Here is a 20,081-nt window from a genome sequence, read left to right as displayed (position 1 = left end):
AAGCGCCATTTCTGCACATGTGATGACTGCAGGGTCAGCACAGGAACACTGCCCTTTATATGTAGGATACTTGAAAACAAGCACTTCGGTTCAGTTCAGTTGCTCAGTCACGTCCAACTCTTTGCAACCCCACGGACCACAGCACACCAGGCCTCCCTGTCCATCACCAACTCCTGGAGTTTACCCAAACTCATGTCCATCGAGTCGATGATGCCATCCAGCCATCGCATCCTCTGTGGTCCCCTTCTTCTCCTGCCTTCAGTCTTTCCCAGCACTAAGAGCCACTTTTTAGGCCTCAAATCGAAATGCAGTCTACAGAACAGTAGCGAAAGTGAAAATCGCTCAGTTGTGTCTGACTCTCTGCAACCCCATATTGTGCAGGCCAGAGGGGGTAGCCTTTCCCTTCTCCAGGGGCTCTTCCAAACACAGGGATTGAACCGGGGTCTCCTGCACGGTAGGAGGATTCTTCACCAACTGACCCACCAGGGAAGTCCACAGAATGGCAAGACATTTGGACCATGCTTGCAATCTAGACAGTTTCATACCACTACCACCCTGCCAAATTTTCACTGTACTGAAACTGATAAAATTCTGTAAAACCCAGTCAAATTCCATTTAGCTTGGGTGGCATTAAACACATCAGCAATGGTGAAATACCTTTGAAAATTCTGAAAAGAGAAAACAGAAATCCAGGGCCAGCTCATACAAATAAGTGTTCATCTGAGTGGACCTGGAGCTGAACATCCTTGAGTCCAGAGTTAAGAGCCACATGGAGACATCAGCAAAAACAAACCATTTTTTAAAAATCCACATTACGAATGAGATGACAGACGGCTAACATGTTTGTCATCTCACTGTTTCTCGTTTGTTGCATAAACCTGGACCTTCTCAGCTGTCGAGAGAGACCAGGTCCTAGAACGACTGCCCCCGACCCCGACAAATCTCCATTTGAGATGTGTATATGAGAATGACTAAGCATGTGTGAACTTGGGGGTCTTTCCCTCATTTTTTGCCACATGTGTGTGTGCATGTTCAGTCGCTTCAGTCGTGTCCGACTCTTTGTGACCCTATAGACTGTAGCCTGCCAGGCTCCTCTGTCTATGGGATTCTCCAGGCAAGGATACTGGAGTGGGTAGCCTTTTCTTCTCCAGGGAATCATCCAGACCCAGGAATCAAACCCAAGTCACTTATGTGTCTCCTGCATTGACAGGTGGGTTCTTGGGAACCCACCTGGGAAGCCCCAGAAATTGAGCAAATATAGATGCCGCTCACCACAAATGACTTACAGATGGTTTTGCTTCAAGATGCCTGCCCAATAGTTCTAACACCATCTGCATCAGAGGAGCAAAGACGCAAACTCGATATAAATGAAGAAAACCGGGCAAAAATACCTATGTTTTTATTCTCAGGATGCTTTGCATTTTTGGAATGATGGAAACATGAATTATTGTTTTGTTAAATCTGTTGCTTTCCTCTAAGATAGCTAAGTTCTGGAGGTTTGTGGGGTTTTTTTTTTTTTAAGTTTTGTAATTGCTTTTCTAGGCTAATCACTAATCCAAAGCATATTATATGATTTTTTTTTTTTTTTGGGACCAAGTGGTTCTCAAACAATCAACATTAGGAACCCTCCGGGAGTGCCCAAGACTTATGCTGAGATAATGCTGTTTCAGTGAGTCCTGAGAGGGCCCAGAAATATATTCATGTGAAATATGTTTTATATAAAATAACTGTTGTTGTCATTTAATTGCTCAGCCATGTCTGACTCTCTGCAACACCATGGACTGTAGCCCGCCAGGCTCCTCTGTCCATGGGATTCTCCAGGCAAGAATACTGGAGTGGGCTGCCATTTCTTTCTCTGGGGAATCTTCCTGACCCCAGGAATCGAATGTGTGTCTCCTGCCTGGGCAGACAGATTCTTTACCACTGAGCCACGTGGGAGACTACTTTGCCAGTCTTGGCCCCTCCAGCCCCTACTCCTCACAACAGACACCCCATCTCAGGAAATGCACAATCCTCCTTCCCACGGCTCCTTCCCCAAACTTTGAGGCTGTATCCTTCCTGAGCTCTCACTGAACAGCTCCCGTGGGCATATCAACACTACAGAGTCTATCTGGAATCCCACTGTCTCTACCAGAATAACACCCTGGGCCCATTTCACCTTCCTCTCTCCCTGATTATTGGGAAGGCCTGTCTGAGTCTTTCTCAGTATGGCAGCTAGTGAAAATTTTTTTTTTTAACTTATTTGGCTTCCCTGGTAGCTCAGCTGGTAAAGAATCCGCCTGCAATGCAGGAGACTCCGGTTCGATTCCTGGGTTGGGAAGATCCGCTGGAGAAGGGATATGCTTACCCACTCCAGTATTCTTGGACTTCCCTGGTGGCTCAGCCACTAAATAATCCACCTGCAATGTGGGAGACCTGAGTTCGATCCCCGGGTCAGGAAGATCCCCTGGAGAAGGGAATGGCTACCCACTCCAGTATGCTATTATTTTTGTTTATGTTTCATTTATTTTGCTTTTAAATTTATTTGTATTTCTTTGGCCATGCTGGGTCTTCATTCCAGCATGTGGTATCTTTAGCTGGGACATGGGAACTCTTAGTTGCGTCAGGTGGTACCCAGTTCCCCAAGCGGGGATTGAACCTGGGTCCCCTGAGTTGGGAACACGAAGTCTTAGGTACTGGACCACAAGGGAAGTCCCAGCTGGTGATTCTTCATGACATGACTTCAGAAGCTTTCACTACCCACCCCTCCCAAAAGAGCTGGCAGTCTCCCCAAAGCCCTGTGCGTTCCTGCCATACATAACGTCCCAAGTCTCCTTGGGACTGCTCTTCCTGCTGCTCTGGCCACTGCTGGTTCCCAGGTTACTTCTTGGAGATGAAACCAGGAGCTACTGAGGCTCTTCCAATGGTTGTTGAGCCTCAACAACTCCCCCCCAAGGAGTCCTGACCTGACTGTTCACCTACTATGGGTCGACCAGATGTCTTGCTATCCAAGTCCATTTTATCGGTTCTCCTCCTCTCTCTGGTAGAATATTGCCACAGTTTCCTCCCGCCTTCGTGTTCTCTGAGGCCCTTAGAACCAAATCTATGGCGTGATTCGATCCTGAACCTACACCAGCTCAATGCAGACCCTTCTCAGAGGAAGCTAGTCTTCCAGCTCATCACTGCTTCAAAGCAAAAGAAAAATTAAAATGTGTAAAGATAATCACAGCCATTCACGTTTTCAACGATGCACCTGGATGTCTATGTGCTGAAAATACATGGCTATGCTTCCAGAAATCCAAAGTTCACAGGAAAAGAGCAAAATCATCTACATTTCTAAAGAAAATTCCCAGTTAGGAAAGTCAGTTGGTGGTGTTTCATCATTTCCTTAATCTACTTCATTCATTCTATCATTACTCACCACCCTGCAAAAATATCTCATGCCTAACGTGTGACTGCAATAGTCCAGGATAACATCACCTAGTCTGTGAAACAGGAAACAACCTAACCGATGAAACAGCACCAGGAAATAACGCCTTTAAATAAACTAATACTATGTGGCTCAAGTTTTCTTCCCTGGTGGCTCAAAGAGTAAAGAATCTGCCTGCAATGCAGGAGACCTGGGTCTGATCCCTGGGTAAGGAATATCCCCCTGGAGGAGGGAATTAACCCACTCCAGTATTCTTGCCTGGAGAGTCCCATGGACAGAGGAGCCTGGTGGGCTACAGTCCATGAGGTTGCAAAGAGCTGGACACGACTGAATGGCTAACTCTTTCACTTTCACCCTGTCTTAAACATAAGGCCCATTTCAGTGTTCAGAATACCAAGATGGCATATTCCCATAACGAAGATAAGACACTCCAATCTCTTCCTTCCCCCCACCCCCAAATAATCACTTTAAAATTACAGAGCCAAGAGGGAACACCAGAGATGATCTGTTTATCAGCCCCAATTAGTCTCTGTAAACCAGCTTTTTGTTTATCAGTTTAGTCACAGAAGACCTCAGATGAGAGTCTGTCTGATCTGTCTAAGCTGAAGGATTTCAATCAGTCCCAACAAATTCCCACACTGCAGCCATCCATGGCCTTGTGAAGTGGTTTCCTACATTGCGAAATGAAGTATATTCACTTTGTTGAGAGGTACAAGAAATTTTCTTTCAACTTACATAATGTTTCGATTATTATGAAAACTTTGAAATGCAGGTGGAAGTTTGTGGAAAACAGTTATATGCATATAGCTGACGCCACATTATGATAAAGCCTCAAAGGATCCTATAAGCTACTTTGGTCTTTTTTATTTTTTTTTCTTAAACAGGTAAGGATCTTTCAATCTTTTGACCCATAGGGTTGAACAGGTGAAGTGACCTGCCCGAAGTCATTCAGGGAACTGGTGGCAGTCAGAAGTGAGAAAGACAGGGAGGGGAGACAGAGGGGCTGAGACTCTCACACTCCGGCACGTTTGCATTCATTACTGTAATAACGTTATGGTTCCCAGGGGGAAGGGTGGGGGAAGGGGTAGTTAGGGAGTTTGGGATGGACATGGACACACTGCTGTATTTAACAAGGAGGACCAATCAGGACCTGCTGTCCAGCACAAGGACCTCTGCTCAATACCCTGTAATAACTTTATGGTTCCCAGGGGGAAGGGTGGGGGAAGGGATAGTCAGGGAGTTTGGGATGGACATGGACACACTGCTGTATTTAACAAGGAGAACCAACCAGGACCTGCTGTCCAGCACAGGGACCTCTGCTCAATACCCTGTAATAACCTTATGGTCACCAGAGGGAAGGATGGGAGAAGGGATAGTTAGGGAGTTTGGGATGGACATGGACATGGACACACTGCTGTATGTAACATGGAGAACCAGCAAGGACCTGATGTACAACACAGGGAACTCTGCTCAGTGTCATGTGGCAGCCTGGATGAGAGGGGAGTTTGGGGGAGAATGGATCCGTGTACATGTATGGCTGAGTCTCTTCACTATCTAGCTGAAACTATCACAATATTGTTAATAAGCTCTGCCCCAATACAAACTAAAAAGGGCTTTCTTAAAAGAGCATCCATGGACTCATTAAAAAAGACCCCAATGCTGGGAAAGACTGAAGGCAGGAGAAGGGAGTGACAGAGAATGAGGTGGTTGGGTGGCATCATGACTCAACGGACGTGAGTTTGAGCAAAGTCCAAGAAATGGTGATGGACAGGGAAGCCTGGTGTGCTGCAGTCCATGGGGTCGCAAACAGCTGGACACAACTGAATGACTGAACAACAACAAAAAGATTGACAATATGGAAACAAATGGGTGTGGCTCTGTGCTAATGAAATGCTATTTGCAGAAACAAGCAGCAGGCCAAACATGGTCCATGGGCCACAGAGTGCCAACCCCAAGTCAGTCTTTCTAAAGCCATGACAGCATTTAGTCTCTTGGAACTGGACATAAAATTGTTAGTCGTTTAGTTGTGTCCAATTATTTGCAACCCCCGTGGACTGTAGCCCTCTAGGCTCCTCTGTCCATGGGATTCTCCAGGCAAGAATACTGGAGTGGGCTGCCATTTCCTTCTCCAAGGGATCTTCCCAACCCAGGAATCAAACCCAGGCCTCATAAGTGGTGCTTATTTCTAATGAGCATATGGCTGTAGTTTGTTTTTGAAATGTTGTCATCATGTTCCCATTTTACAGATGAGGAAACTGAGGACCAGAGTTTCATTCACTAGTCGGGGAGTGTAGCACGAGAGGGCCAGAGTCACATCCCAAGATGAGAGCTTCTGTGAAGCTTAAATGAGAGCATTTCCCCCCATCCCACTTCTCTTTCTGCCTCATCCACTCCCTCTTTACAACCTTCCCAGTCGTCTACAGAAACCCATCTCACGGGGCAGGAAGCAAACACACCCTCACAGATGAATGCAAGAGGAAGGCCATGTTAGCCTCTTTTACAATTTGCGTGATTTCCAGGGCAAGATGTATTCAGTATTTAGCAAGACTACCCAAATTCAGCCTTGAAAACAGTTCCTTTTATTAACAACTCTATGTAGTGCTTTTGGCAAAGGAAGATGGAACACTTGGATTTCAGAAGAAAGATTTATGGTTTCCTCTCTGAACCTTTCATGATTAATTCCATGAGCAAAAAGTAACAGGCACAAGGATGGAACAACCTAGCGCCTACAATGCAGAAAATGCCAAATGAAATAACTTGTCACCCCTGGAGAAATGAGATCTATCATCGCACCGACATGAAATCCCATGAGAAAGGAGCCCTTGCTCTGTCCTGCCCGGGGAGAAAGGCCATCACCTCCTGTGAGGCAGGCACCTCCAGGTGTCCCGACAATGCTAATGGTTACATACAGAAACCCACCTCCGCATTTGTACAGAAAACCAGTGTGCAAATTGCAATAGAGAGAGAGACCTTTAGATGGTCATAGTGCAGGAGACAAGCTCCATATAGGATCACTTACATGTGGAACCTAAAGAGCTGATGCTTTCAAATTGTGGTGCTGGAGAAGACTCTTGAGAGTCCCTTGGACAGCAAGGAGATCAAACCAGTCCATCCTAAAGGAGATCAACCATGATTATTCATTGGAAGGACTGACGCTGAAGCTGAAGCTTCAATACTCTGGCCCCTTGATGTGAGGAGCCGACTCATTAGAAAAGACCCTGATGCTGGGAAAAGATCGAAGGCGGGAGGAGAAAGGGGCGACACAGGATGAGATGGTTGGATGGCATCACCAAAGCAATGGACATGAGTTTGAGCAAACAGTAGGAGATGGTGATGGACAGGGAGGCCTGGCGTGGTGTAGTCCATGGAGTCACAAAGAGTTGGACACAACTTAGTGGCTGAGCAACAACCACAACCCTTAGCCACATCCTGGATGAATCAGCTTCAGCTGCTTAGCAGGTCTTCAGTGAAGACACTAGAATCTATCACGAATTCCTGGCGTGTGTTTTTTGCTTCAGACGTGCACTCTGCAATGCTGAATGCTGGGCACACTTGTCAAACCAAGAAACAGAACGATTTAATGGTGAGTGCGGGGATTGCCCAAACGGTGCACCTTCATTCAACGAAAGCCCATTTCAACTGACGGACACAGGGCTAATCCGAGACCCGAGCGGTGCTCAGATACGCAGGAAGGGCTGGAGCGACGTGGCCCTGCTGTCTCCCCGGGACGCGTGCCTCTTTGGAAGTTGGCAGCCACGGTCATGGGACCTCTGCCCAGGTCCCATCCAGCTCCAAAGGGGATTTGTCCTGTGTGTGCAGAGGCTGGGCACTGCTGCGCCTCGTGTGTGCGCAAGCTGTGTTGATTTGAGAGTGCCAGACCACAAGCAGGCAACGGGGCCAGTATGACCGTACACACCTGGACCACGTGTGAGCTGGTAAAGTCAGGGCGGAGACTTCCCGAGCCCCGTGAGGATCCTCCCCTCTGAACCCACCACTGACTATTTATTCACATGGCCTCTCTCGATCATCGGACCACAGGGAGACAGTCCTCATTCGAGAAAGGTCTCACGTCTCTGTTTGTTATTTCCCTTTCCAGCTTGCTCAGTGTATTCACCTAGGAGTGGGGTGTGCGGGATATACCTTTCTTAAAAGGGCTTTTTAAAAGAAAGAGTTAAAAAAAAAAATCTACAACACAGGGGACTTCCCCAGTGGTCCAGTGGCTAAGACTCCGCACAGCCGGTGCAGGGGACCCTGGTTCAATCTCTGGTCAGGGAACTGGACCCTACATGCTACAGTGAAGATTGAAGGGTACTCCTGTCACAACTAACACATAGTGCAGGCAATTGAAAAAAAAAAAAAAAAAGAGTCTGCAATAAACACTGGAATGGCATCCAAAAATTTAAATTATTTGGCTGCAAATTTTCCACTTGAGACCTGTGATTATGTCGGTAAAGGTGTGGCAATATTATTCCAGCAAGATATAACAGACAGACTAGCTGCAACATAAGAGGATGTGTGGGCTCAGCCACGTCTGGCACTTTTGCGACTCCATGGACTCTAGCCCACTAGGCTCCTCTGTCCATGGGATTCTCCAGGCAAGAATACTGCATTGGGTTGCCATTTCCTCCTCCAGGGGATCTTTCTGACCCAGGGATCGAACCTGAATCTTCTGCATTAGCTGGTGGGTCCTTCACCACTGAGCCACCTAGACATCCAAAATGGAAAGGAATTGCAATTTATAGCAGCTAGTGCAAACCTTCCCATCTTGAAAGACAGGACTGATGTTACACGCCTCACGTTATTCACTAACGTCACAATGCCTGCCTAAAACGAGTTTGAGTGACCTCGTGTCGAGGACGATAACTGCTGATTAGTCAGTGAATAACCTCACTAATCTTCCATGAAAATGGACCTTGCTGATTAGCCAGGCTGACGTATCATTAATTCAGAATGCACAACCCAACTGGAGAAATAAACACAGAGCTATTCTTAATATCCAGTCCAATCATGTCCTTGCACTATCACAGACTAAACCAACCACAAACGGAAAACCGAGTATTCATCACACCCACAGAGGTTTTAGAACAGCAGTGAAATGAGAAGGGAAGAAAGTGATAGCTATGATAAAGTGACTCAGGACGGATTTAAACTCTGCCTGTGTGTGAAACAGGAGGTGAACTGACACTCAACAGAGCCACTATTTTCAAGAGACCTGCATCGTCTGATGTGGCAGACACGAAAGCTTTCTCTCCAAAATACTTTAAACTGAATGGTGCTTGATGCATAAGAGATGGAGAGACCCAGGCAGTGGAAGCTGACTCTAGAGAACGGCCTGTTCCAAGCTGAGAAAACATCATCGTGATGACAGTTTCCGGAGCCTGGCAGAGGTCAAAACACAGGGATCCTCCCAGCCGTGAATTCATGCGGCTCCTTCAGAGGCATCTGGTCCCACTCGCTCAGCACAGCAAAGCCACGTGCTGGCCAAACACACCCATGCCAGCCTGGAGACACCATGGATGTGTCCCCCTATCGCGAGGTGGGCGGGTTGGAGGGCGGCAAGCACCACTGACCTTTGGAGGAGCGGAAGTGCTTGCTGGGGGCGGTGAAGCCTCGGGTCCCGTGCACGTTCACGGCCGCCACACGGAACTGGTACCACCTGCTGGGCCGGACGTCCGTCAGCTGCACCCGCTCGTCCGTGGTCTGAGGGGAAAGGCACACAGAAGCCTGTTACCCTGATGTGCCCGCTGTGTATGCTTTGTAAACACATGCTCGACTCATCGGTGGACTTGACGCCCTCCCCCTGCCCTCCTGGGTGAGGATGGGCAACCCTGCTAGATTCCAGGGAGGGCTGTCGGGATCAGGGAATTCCCAGGGGAGGTTCCAGCGGCTGCATGCCACTCACGGGTATTTATTCCCAAAGACTCGGATGACTCTGTGGAAGTCAAAGTCTCAGGATGAATGCATGGGCTGGTTTTTACCTCTGATGACTCCATATAGCTTTGGAGGGTTTTCATTAATGAAGTATACACACGAATGAATAATGGGCTTCCCCTGTAGCTCAGATCGTCAAGAATCTGCCTGCAATGCGGGATACCAACATTCGATCCGTGGGTCGGGAAGATCCCCTGGAGAAGGGAGTGGCAACCCGCTCCAGTATTCTTGCTTAGAGAATCCGATGGACAGAGGAGCCTGGTGGGCTACAGTTCATGGGGTTGCAGAGAGTCGGACAGGACTGAGCGACTTCACTTCATGAATGAATACATATATGAAGCGATCATTACATTACAGAGAGCATGAAATCATTTGTAGATGACAGAGGGAAAATGCCTCCTACTTGAACACCAAATATAATTCTGGAAGTAGGTATGTGAACCCACACACTTAAATTCCCCAAGTATATTGCAACTCAAGGCTTTTTCTTTCTTTCTTTTTTAGTTTGAGTAAATCATGTAAGATGCGCATAGATTCATGTTTCTGAAGGGTGAGGTGTATTACTATGTTCAGTTCAGTTCAGTTCAGTAGCTCAGTTGTGTCCGACTCTTTGCCACCCCATGGACTGCAGCACGCCAGGCCTCCCTGTCCATCACCAACTCCCGGAGTTCACTCAGACTCACGTCCATCGAGTTGGTGATGCCATCCAGCCATCTCATCCTCTGTCGTCCCGTTCTCCTTCTGCCCCCAATCCCTCCCAGCATCAGAGTCTTTTCCAAGGAGTCAACTCTTCACATGAGGTGGCCAAAGTACTGGAGTTTCAGCCTCAGCATCAGTCCTTCCAATGAACACCCAGGACTGATCTCCTTTAGAATGGACTGGTGGATCTCTATGTGGAGATGATTTAATCACTAGGTCATGTCTGACTCTTTGCAGCCCCACAGACTGTAGCCCACCAGGCTCCTCTGTCCGTGGGATTCTCCAGGCAAGAACAGTGGAGTGGGTTGCCATGTCCTTCTCCAGGGGATCTTTCCAAACCAGGGATCAAACCTGGGTCCGCTGCACTGGCAGGCGGGTTCTTTACTGCTGAGCCATCAGGAGTGGCTGTGTGAATATATCTTAGTCCAATAAAACGTGGCAAAGAAGAAAACTGGACACAAGGACACATCGACAGGGCTTGCTGTCCCTCTGGTTATGTCCCAAGATCTCAGACAACCTGACCATATTGTCACTGCCCCCCTTTGTCAAGCTCAGGGCAATATGCCCACTTCCAACAATGTCCTAGGGCAGACCTGAGAACTTGGCCATGACTCTGAAAGAGTCACTTTCTAGGCAGGTGGATGAGAAGTCCAGGGGACCCCAAAGAAAGAGGGATCTGGGGTTCTCGAGGAGGAGATAGGGATCTGGAATTCTCAAGGAGAAGGAAAGGGCAAACATCTTTTTTCTCTGGATTCCTTAGTCTTAGTCACAGAAAACATTTGTTGTTGTTGTTGTTATTTTTTCCTTTAAGCCTGGAACTGATGATTACATAAAAAACAACTCAGTTTAAACTCTGTACTAAGGATTATATAACAACAATGTATCCTGCCTGAGGACAGTTTCTCCTTCCTGAAAGCTTCTGACTCATCCTGATATCTTGGACCACATTTTGTCCAAATTCTGATATCTTAGAATGTATATTTTTTCCAGTAGTCATGTATGGATGTGAAAGTTGGACTACAAAGAAAGCTGAGCACCGAAGAGTTGATGCTTTTGAACTGTGGTGTTGGAGAAGACTCTTGAGAGTCCCTTGGACTGCAAGCAGATCCAACCAGTCCATCCTCAAGGAACTTAGTCCTGAATATTCATTGAAAGGATTGATGCAGAAGCTGAAACTCCAATACCTCGGTCACCTGATGCAAAGAGCTGACTCATTTGAAAAGACCCTGATGCTGGGCAAGATTGAAGGCGAGAGAAGGCGATGACAGAGGATGAGATGGCTGGATGGCATCACTGACTCAATGGACATAAGTCTGAGTAAACTGCGGGAGTTGGTGATGGACAAGGAGGCCTGGCGTGCTACAGTCCATGGGGTTGCAAAGAGTTGGACACGACTGAGTGACTGAACTGAACTGAACTGAAGGATTATATAACAATGTTTCCATCTTAAAGACGGTTTCTCCTTCCTGAAAACCTTCTGACTAATCCTGATATCTTAGAATGTATATTATGGGAGTGGATGTGGTAGAATCTTTCTATTGTCAAGTTCTAAGGACTTCTCTGCTGGCTCAGACAGTAAAGCGTCTGCCTACAATGCGGGAGACCTGGGTTTGATCCCTGGGTTGCGAAGATCCCCTGGAGAAGGGAATGGCAACCCACTCCAGTACTCTTGCCTGGAAAATCCCATGGAAAATCCTGGAAGGCTACAGTCCATGGGGTTGCAAACAGTCAGACACAACTGAGCGACTTCACTTCACTGAATCCTGTTATCCTAAAATGTAAATTGTGGCAGTGGGTCTGGTAAAATTTTTGCAACCTTGAGATATTCTTTTGATTTATTGTAATAACTAAAAACTATATAGCTCCCTTGCTAACACTAGTGAAGGGGGCACTCTCCATCCGCTTTCTGATGTCTGTCAGAAGCTTTTTCTGTCTATTTTCTTACTTCAATAAAACTCCGCTACACAGAAGCTCTTGAGCGATGAAGCCTGGTCCCTGGTCCCAAAGCTAAATCTCCTTCTTTGGAGATCACGAATCCGACATTGTTCACTGTAGGCTATCAGCTCCAAGGGATAAATGGCTGAGTTCTGTGGGTTATCTGGGCCTAATGCCAGCTGAGCTCAAGGAGACACTCAGGGCATGAAACTGGGCAACAGAACGGAACTGAAATCCTTCTAAACCTCAGCTTGTGAAAACTTGCTGAAAGGACTGCCACGTGTACTTCAACATTCAAAAGAAGCTAAGTACTTCCACGATTAAAATAAATAAACAGGGTCGTCATTACCGTCTTTCTAAATTCCATATATATGCGTTAATATACCGTATTGGTGTTTCTCTTTCTCACTTACTTCACTCTGTATAATAGGCTCCAGTTTCAGACACCTTATTAGAACTGACTCAAACGTGTTTTTTTTTTTAATCACTGAGTAATATTCCATTGTGTGTGTGTAGCACAACTTCGTTATCCATTCATCTGTCGATGGACACCTGGGTTGCTTCCATGTCCTAGCTATTGCAAACAAGTGCTGCAGTGAACACTGGGGTACACGTGTCTCTTTCAATTCTGGTTTCCTCAGTGTGTATGCCCAGAAGGCTAGAGTGGGATGATTTGAGAGAACAGCACTGAAATATGTATATCACCATATGTCAAACAGATGACCAGTGCAAGTTCGATGCAGGAAGCAGGGCACTCAAAGCGGGTGCTCTGGGATGACCCAGAGGGATGGAGTGGGGAAGGGGGTGGGAGAGGGGTTCAGGATGGGGAACACGTGTACACTGGCTGGAACACATGTCCACGTGCCTGATTCCTGTCAATGTCTGGCAAAAGTCACAATAGTGTAAAGTAATTAGCCTCTAATTAAATAAATAAAAAATAAATAATTTTTTTTTTAAAAGGAAGACAGTGACAAGCGTGGCTTTCTACCTTATCTGGCAGAATTTGAGACGACATTTCCATTGACTTCTTTGTCTAGTTTCAGCCTTCAGTTTAAGGAACTGAAGTCCTTAGTTTAAGGAAGTAAAGCATTCTCAGCAGACACAGAAAGGAAGCATTTCGTGTGGAATTAACCAGTGAACACAGCAATGATAATAGAAATGATAGAGCAAGGGCTTTCCTCTCTCCAAGAAAGAGAATATGAGAAAGTCTTATTATCAGTTACTTTCATAAATCTTCAAACTGGTAATCTGTAAATTCTACACGCGATACCATAGCGCCATTTAGGGGAGAATGCCGTGTAAACCAAACATAATTTTAGGCTGTATTCTGAACATCTTTATGTTTTGTTAAAGCAAAAGGGTTTCACAAGGTAGATATGGAATAAAATTACTAAATATTTCTGATCGGTTCTTTTTTTTCCCCTAATTGAAGATGTTTCTTTTAGACGTGGTCCATATACGCAATGGAATATTACTTAGCCATAAAAAAGGGAATGGATCGGAGTCACTTGTGATGAGGTGGATGTACCAGGAGTCTGTTCTACAGAGTTGAATAAGGCAGAAAGAGAAAAAAAAAAGTCAAATATTAGTGCATATATATGGAATTTCAGAAAAGGGTACTGATGAACCTATTTGTAGGGAAGAAAGAGACAGAGACGAAGAGAATGGGTGTGTGGACACAGAAAGGGAAGGAGGGAGTGGGGCAAATTCAGCAAGTAGCGCTGACTATGCACACTCACAGCACCAACCCTATGCAAGACTTTATATGTGGAATAGAAACCTAGCAGGAACCTGCCGCGTAACACAGGGAGCTGAGCCCGGTTCTCTGTGATGACCTAGAGGGGCAGAAGAGGGGGGTGGAAGAGTCAAGGTGGAAGGGATATTGTACGCATGTGATTGATGCACTTTGTCGTACGGCAGAAGCTAACACAACATTGCACATTATCCTCCAGTTTTTTGTTTTTTAAATCATTTTAACATTTCATTTCTCATTGCTTTTGAGGTCTTTAAATGACTCTCGTGTTTATCCTCTCGGAGACACCACTGATGAAAAAGGGATTACATTTTTCTTTCAAACACCTGAGTATGGCATTGTAGTTTCCTTGTACTGAAGAAAAAAAAAAAAAAAGTCAAGGGAATCTCGTCTTTGGAGAAACACGGTCTTACACACATCAGCAGAGATTTCCGTATAGACCTACATGTGGGGAAGGCTTGTTTACTTGTTGAAAAGCATGAAGCGGTTTCATACTGATCATTTATTCTTTCCTCGGCACTGGGGAGATGACCCCCAGGAGGGGTGCTGCCTGGTGGCCCATTAGTTGGGGAGTTGAGCAAGAGGAAGGAGAAGGAAGCACTCAGGGAAGATTCGAGATCTGCCCGCTGCTTTCCACCAAGCAGTTTGGTGACAGGATTCTTCGTTCAGCCAGTCAAGTCCTGTGCGGAATGAAAGCTTAAATGTGGGAGTGAGAGAGTCAACTCCTAGGCAGGTTGATAAGAAGTCCAGGGGGTCCCCAAGGAGAGAGGGGGTCTGGAATTCTCAAGGAGGAGGAAAGGACAAACTTTTTTTCCCTCCACCTTCCTTAAGATTATGTAACAATAATGTATCCTGCTTGAGGACAGTTTCTGGAAAAAACCTTTCTGGCTAATCCTGTTGTCTTAAAATGTCAATTATGGGAGTGAGTCTAGGAAGGTCTTTACAACCTCCAGACATTCTTTGGATTCAAGGTAGTAAGTAATTAAAAAGTATATAACTCCGTTGCTAAAACTAGTGAGGGGGTATTCTTTCTGCCCCGCTTCTGATGTCTATGTCAGAAGCTTTCTCCATCTCTTTCATACTTTAATAAAACTTTATGACACGAAAGCTCGAGCAATCAAGCCTCATCTCTGGCCCCGGATTGAACTCTACTCCTCTGGAGGCCGAGAATCCCGGCATCTTCCATGGTTCAGCAACAACGTTTCAGGAGCAACACGGGAGAAGACGTCAAGACAATCCAATGGCAGGTTAGCAAGTCCTGTGGGTGTTGCGTGTTGCGTTTCCCTCAGTCTAGCGGGTTCTACCTGTATCTCAAGGCTTAAGTGCCGTTCTCGGAGGACATGAATGTGAGCACGCATCGGAAAACGGCTTCCCTGGTGGACCAGTGCTTTAAGAACCCGCCTTGCAATGCAGGGGACACCACTTGGATCCCTGTTCTGGGGAGATCCCACAGAGCTCGGAGCAAGCAAGTCTATGGGCCACAACTTCTGAGCCTGAGTTCTAGCGCCCGTGTTCTAGAAGGCACTGCAATGAGAAGCCCTCACACCACAGTGAAGAGGAACCCCCGTTTGCTGCAATGAGAGGAAGCCCGAATGTCCTAACAGGGCCCAGCACAGCCACGAGTAAGTAAATGGATATGCTTTGGGACTTCTCTGGAGGCTCAGATAGTAAAGCGTCTGCATACACTATGGGAGACCTGGGTTCAATCCCTGGGTCGGGAAGATCTCCTGGAGAAGGAAATGGCCACCTACTGCAGTATCTTGTCTGGAAAACACCATGGATGGAGGAGCCTGGTAGGCTACAGTCCATAGGGGTTGCAAAGAGTCAGACACGACTGAGTGACTTCACTCACTCACTCACTCACCATGCATCGTGAGCACGTGAAGCCCACTTTCTCGTGGTACCAGGTTAGACACCCACGGAGCTTCTCCTATCTGTCACCCCACAGGATGGGGGGTGGAGGTGAGGTGCATGCATAGCAGTTTAAGTAACGTGCATGCTCAGGCTATTTTGAGCAAGCTACAGCATGTTAACCTTCTCTGTGTAGGTGTGCAGGAGACGTCACCTCAAGGGTGACATCAGGAGACCCAGGTTCGATCCCTGGGTTGGGAAGATCCCCTGGAGGAGGAAATGACAACCCACTCCAGGATTCTTGCCTGGAGAATCCCATGGACAGAGGAGCCTGGTGGGCTGCAGTCCGAGGGGCCGCAAAGTGTCGCACAAACAGAGCCCACGAAGCACTCACCTGCGCCACGGTCTGCCAGGGTGTGGCGTCGTCTTCACTTGGATGGATCCCATAATTCCACCTTCTCTGCAGCACGTAGATCACAGGCTCAATGGAAACGTTGAACCTCGAGGACCACTTTACCTCCAGCTGCCCAGACGGCAGTTCCGCGAACCGCAACTCCTTCCTGGGCTTCAGGGGGACACCTGGAACAGAACCACGCCGGTCACAACAGCCTGCACGCAACGCAGACTGCGGTGAACGCTGAGGAAGAAGAGCTGAAGAGGAGATGAAACTCATCTCATGACAAAAGCCCCCCTGTCTCCTTTCTTAATAGCAGCGTCTCCCTATCAGGGATTCAGCCTGAAATCGTATAATGCCAAGTTCAGTTTCACGTGCCTGCTGTTTTATAGGGTCTAAATTGATTCTTGATCCTGAACAAGGTTTTGTCTCCCCAGCTGACTCTGTGATCCCCCCAAGAATGGTAGCCTGCCAAGCTTCTCTGTCCATGGGATTCTCCAGGCAAGAATATTGGAGTGGGTTGTCATTCCCTTCTCCAGGGGGATCTTCCTGAACCAGGGATTGAACCCAGGTTTCCTGCACTGCAGGCAGAGTCTTTACTGTCTGAGCCACCAGGGAATCCCATAACCTCAGAGCAGTTCTTTTATGTGCATTCTTTCCAATAAAAGAAAATGCAAGAACTTTATAGATGGCAGTGTCAGAAAGCACTCCCACTGCAGTTAAAACTTGACAAATGGGCAGATGAAACCTTTTGTAAGGGGAAGAGAAATACCTAGCATTTACTATGTGCCAGGTGTGCTTCTGAACCCAAAGTGGGTTCAATTTGGTTTGTAATGAAAAGCTGATAGAATTCCCATTTTCTAACACCTAAGTGAACAGGTGGAATTAGGTCTTGACATGTTGCATCAACAGGTTTCCCTGATGACTCAAGTGGTAAAGAATCTGCCTGCGATGCAGCAGAGACAGAATGCCCTGGTTTGGTCTCTGGATCGGGCGGATCCAATGGAGGGGGGCACGGCAACCCACTCCAGCATCCTTGCCTGGAGAATCCCATGGACAGAGGAGCCTGGCAGGCTGCCGTCCATGGGGTAGCGACAGTCGGCCATGACTGAAGCGCGCATGTACACCACAAGCTGCACGTGGGAGCCTAACGTGGAATCCACCAGAGACGACAGTCATCAGGAGTCTCCAGTCCTTCTCCATGTAACATGCTCCGCCTCTAATGCTATATCTCGGGGTGCTTAGGACACGGTTCCCGAGTTTCCTCTCCTCTCCGTCTGAGTGAGTTTGCCTTTTAAGGAAAACATTATAAAGCCCAGTGTCTCATGTGGTCAAAGCATACAAGAATGGTTTCTGAAGCACAGATCTCGTGGATTTCTCCAAGTGATTGCTGGGGCTCTCCCCACTGACTTGCTGTTTAAAATTGGGAGGAAAAAAAAGAGATGAATTTATAATGTTTGGGTTTTGGCACGGGTGAGAGCCTGGCTTCAAAAACAGTCCCTCACAGGTGGCTCGTCGGAACATACTTCATCATTTTGATTTCTCTCTCCCCCGCAACAGAGCGAGCAAGTTGCCTGGTAACCCAAAGATGTAAGAACCACGGTTCAAAATAGCAGCCATAACAGAAAGGGGAACTTAGAACAAATTCATAATAGCAAAGCGATCGATGGAACCGACAGAATTTAGGTGGAGTGCAGTGCCACACGAACCAAGTACACCGGCTGCCCGTAAAGCCATCCTACCCTGAGGACGAGCGTTTGCCTAGAGCGCTGACGACTCATTCGAAACAGTGAGTTCGGAAGGCTCCATTTCTTCAGTCTCAGCGGAGGGAAGGCTACAAAGCACAGAGGCGATCTGCCGCAGGTTAGCGGCGTGGCTGAAATTCCAACTCATCTCATTTTGATCTGAACTCACTCCGAGGTCTGCTTATGGTGGGAAATTCTAAAGTCATTCACCACTGATCTGGATGGAGCTGGGTGATTTAAACACAGCATGTGTGTATCTGCTCAAAAGCTCACTGATGATTTTTTTTAATTAATTGATTTTAATTGGAGGCTAATTACAGTATTATGGGGGTTTCTGCCAACACATCGACATGAAATCGGCCATGGGTGTACATTAAAAAAAAAAACTATTTATGTGTTTATTCATTTCCAGCTGTGTTGGGTCTTAGCTGCAGCTTGCAGGAATCACAGAGTGCAAGCTGCCAATCAACTCCAGTACTCTTGCCTGGAGAACCCCATGGACGGAGGAGCCTGTTGGGCTACAGTCCATGCATCTGCAGAGAGTTGGACAAGACGGGACCACTAAATCGAAACAATACACCACCTGCCTTCGACACCCGGCTTCCCCCGACCACACTGCCAGGCGCTCCTTACTGCTGTGGTCCGGTCACATGGTCTCCTTCACGCTGAAATCTCTTGCCTTCCGTTTTCTGACATAGACTCTGGGATACGTCCAGGCTCAGTCCGGATGCCACCGCCTTCTCAGCCACCTTCCCTCAACCTCCAGCTAGAAGTGCAAGGCTCCATTCCTTGCTGTCGACACAGGCATTCAAGGGCCTCTGACCACCTGACCACAGCCAGCTCTCTGAATGTCTTAGCTTCCCTATGAAGCTCAAGCTCCAGGGGTGGGGTGTGTGTGTGTGTGTGTGTGTGTCAAGAACTGGGTTCTCCTCCACCCTCCCCAGCCCCCCAGCCAATGTCCCCATAAGCAGTACTCTGCAGAAGCAAATGGTGTGGAGCTGTTCACTGAAGAAAGGGCCTAGCCCACTGCATTATCCTTCTCTCAGGAAGACGCCTGGAAAAGTCGGAGCAGCCCTCTTCTTTATTCTTTTCTCAGGAAGAAGTAGGAGGAAGACATGGCAACAGGGGTAAAAATCTCCGCTTGAGAGTCTCAGTGAGGAACGAGAAGGCTCATTGCAGGCGTTCACTGCCACCTCCTCTGGGATCGTATCTATTCAAGGAGCTCGCATCTCCCTCCGCCATCAAGGTCCTGGGACTCAAACATTCCTTTACTTCCTGTTTAAACAGAACAAGGTGAGGCACACAGCAAAAAAATGTACAAACAATGAATGCTGGAGAGGGTGTGGAAAAAAAGGGACCCCTACTGCGCTGTTGGTGGGAATGGACTTTACTCAAACTCACGTCCATCGAGCCGGTGATGCCATCCAGCCATCTCATCCTCTGTCGTCCCCTTCTCCTCCCGCCCTCAATCTTTCCCAGCATCAGGGGCTTTTCCAATGAGTCAGTTTTTCACATCAGGTGGCCAAAGGATCAGAAGGCCAATATCAGTCCTTCCGTACGAACCAGCAATCCTAGTACCAGGCATATACCCTCAGAAAACTACAACTGAAAAAGACACAGGTACCCCAATTGTCCATGACAATAGCTAAGCCACGGAACTGACCATGATGTCCATCGACAGACGGATAAAGAGGTTGTGTTACAGACACACAGTGGAACACTACTCAGCCATAAAAAATGAATTTGACTCTAGTTCTAGTGAGATGGATGAAACTACAGCCTGTTATACAAGTACATCAGAAAGAGAATAATAAATATTGTATATTAACACATGTATATGGAACGTAGGAAAACAGTTCTGAACGTTTAAGTGTTAGTTGCTTAGTCACGTCCGACTCTTTGCAAGCCCATGGACTGCAGCACGCCAGGCCTCCCTGTCCATCACCAACTCCCGGAGCTTGCTCAAACTCATGTCCATCAAGTTGGTGGTGCCATCCAACCATCTCATCCTCTGTCGTCCCCTTCTCCCGCCTTCAATCTTTCACAGCATCAGGGGCTTTCCCAGTGAGTCAGTTCTTCGCATCAGGTGGCCAAAGTATTGGAGTTTTCAGCTTCAGCATCAGGCCTTGCAATGAATATTCAGGACTGATTTCCTTTAGGATGGACTGTGCTTTATATATATATAAACATATATATATATGTTGTATTGTGTATATATATATGTTATATATATAACACACACACACACTTAGGGCTGATTCTTGTTGTTGTATGGCAGAAACCAACAAGACACTGCAAAGCAATGATCCCCCAATTAAAAATACATTCTCTCTTTTTTTTTTTTAAAGGGACAGAAGATGACTC

General features: G+C 47.0%; 1 protein-coding gene across 1 annotated transcript in view; it reads right to left on the bottom strand.

The window, feature by feature from the left end:
• Positions 1-20,081, bottom strand: part of ANOS1 (anosmin 1) — a 220,891-nt gene that overhangs the window by 33,837 nt on the left and 166,973 nt on the right. Inside the window, exons 5-6 of the mRNA XM_068962943.1 lie at positions 15,973-16,157; positions 8,980-9,109 (exon numbers count right to left, since the gene is read on the bottom strand). Coding sequence (XP_068819044.1) covers positions 8,980-9,109; positions 15,973-16,157 — 315 coding nt within the window. The remainder of the gene's footprint in view (positions 1-8,979; positions 9,110-15,972; positions 16,158-20,081) is intronic.

Source organism: Capricornis sumatraensis, chromosome X, assembly GCF_032405125.1.
Source record: "Capricornis sumatraensis isolate serow.1 chromosome X, serow.2, whole genome shotgun sequence".
Taxonomy (NCBI): Eukaryota; Metazoa; Chordata; class Mammalia; order Artiodactyla; family Bovidae; genus Capricornis; species Capricornis sumatraensis.
The sequence above is the reverse complement of the archived record's forward strand: the minus strand, read 5'-3'. Positions and strand labels throughout refer to the sequence as shown.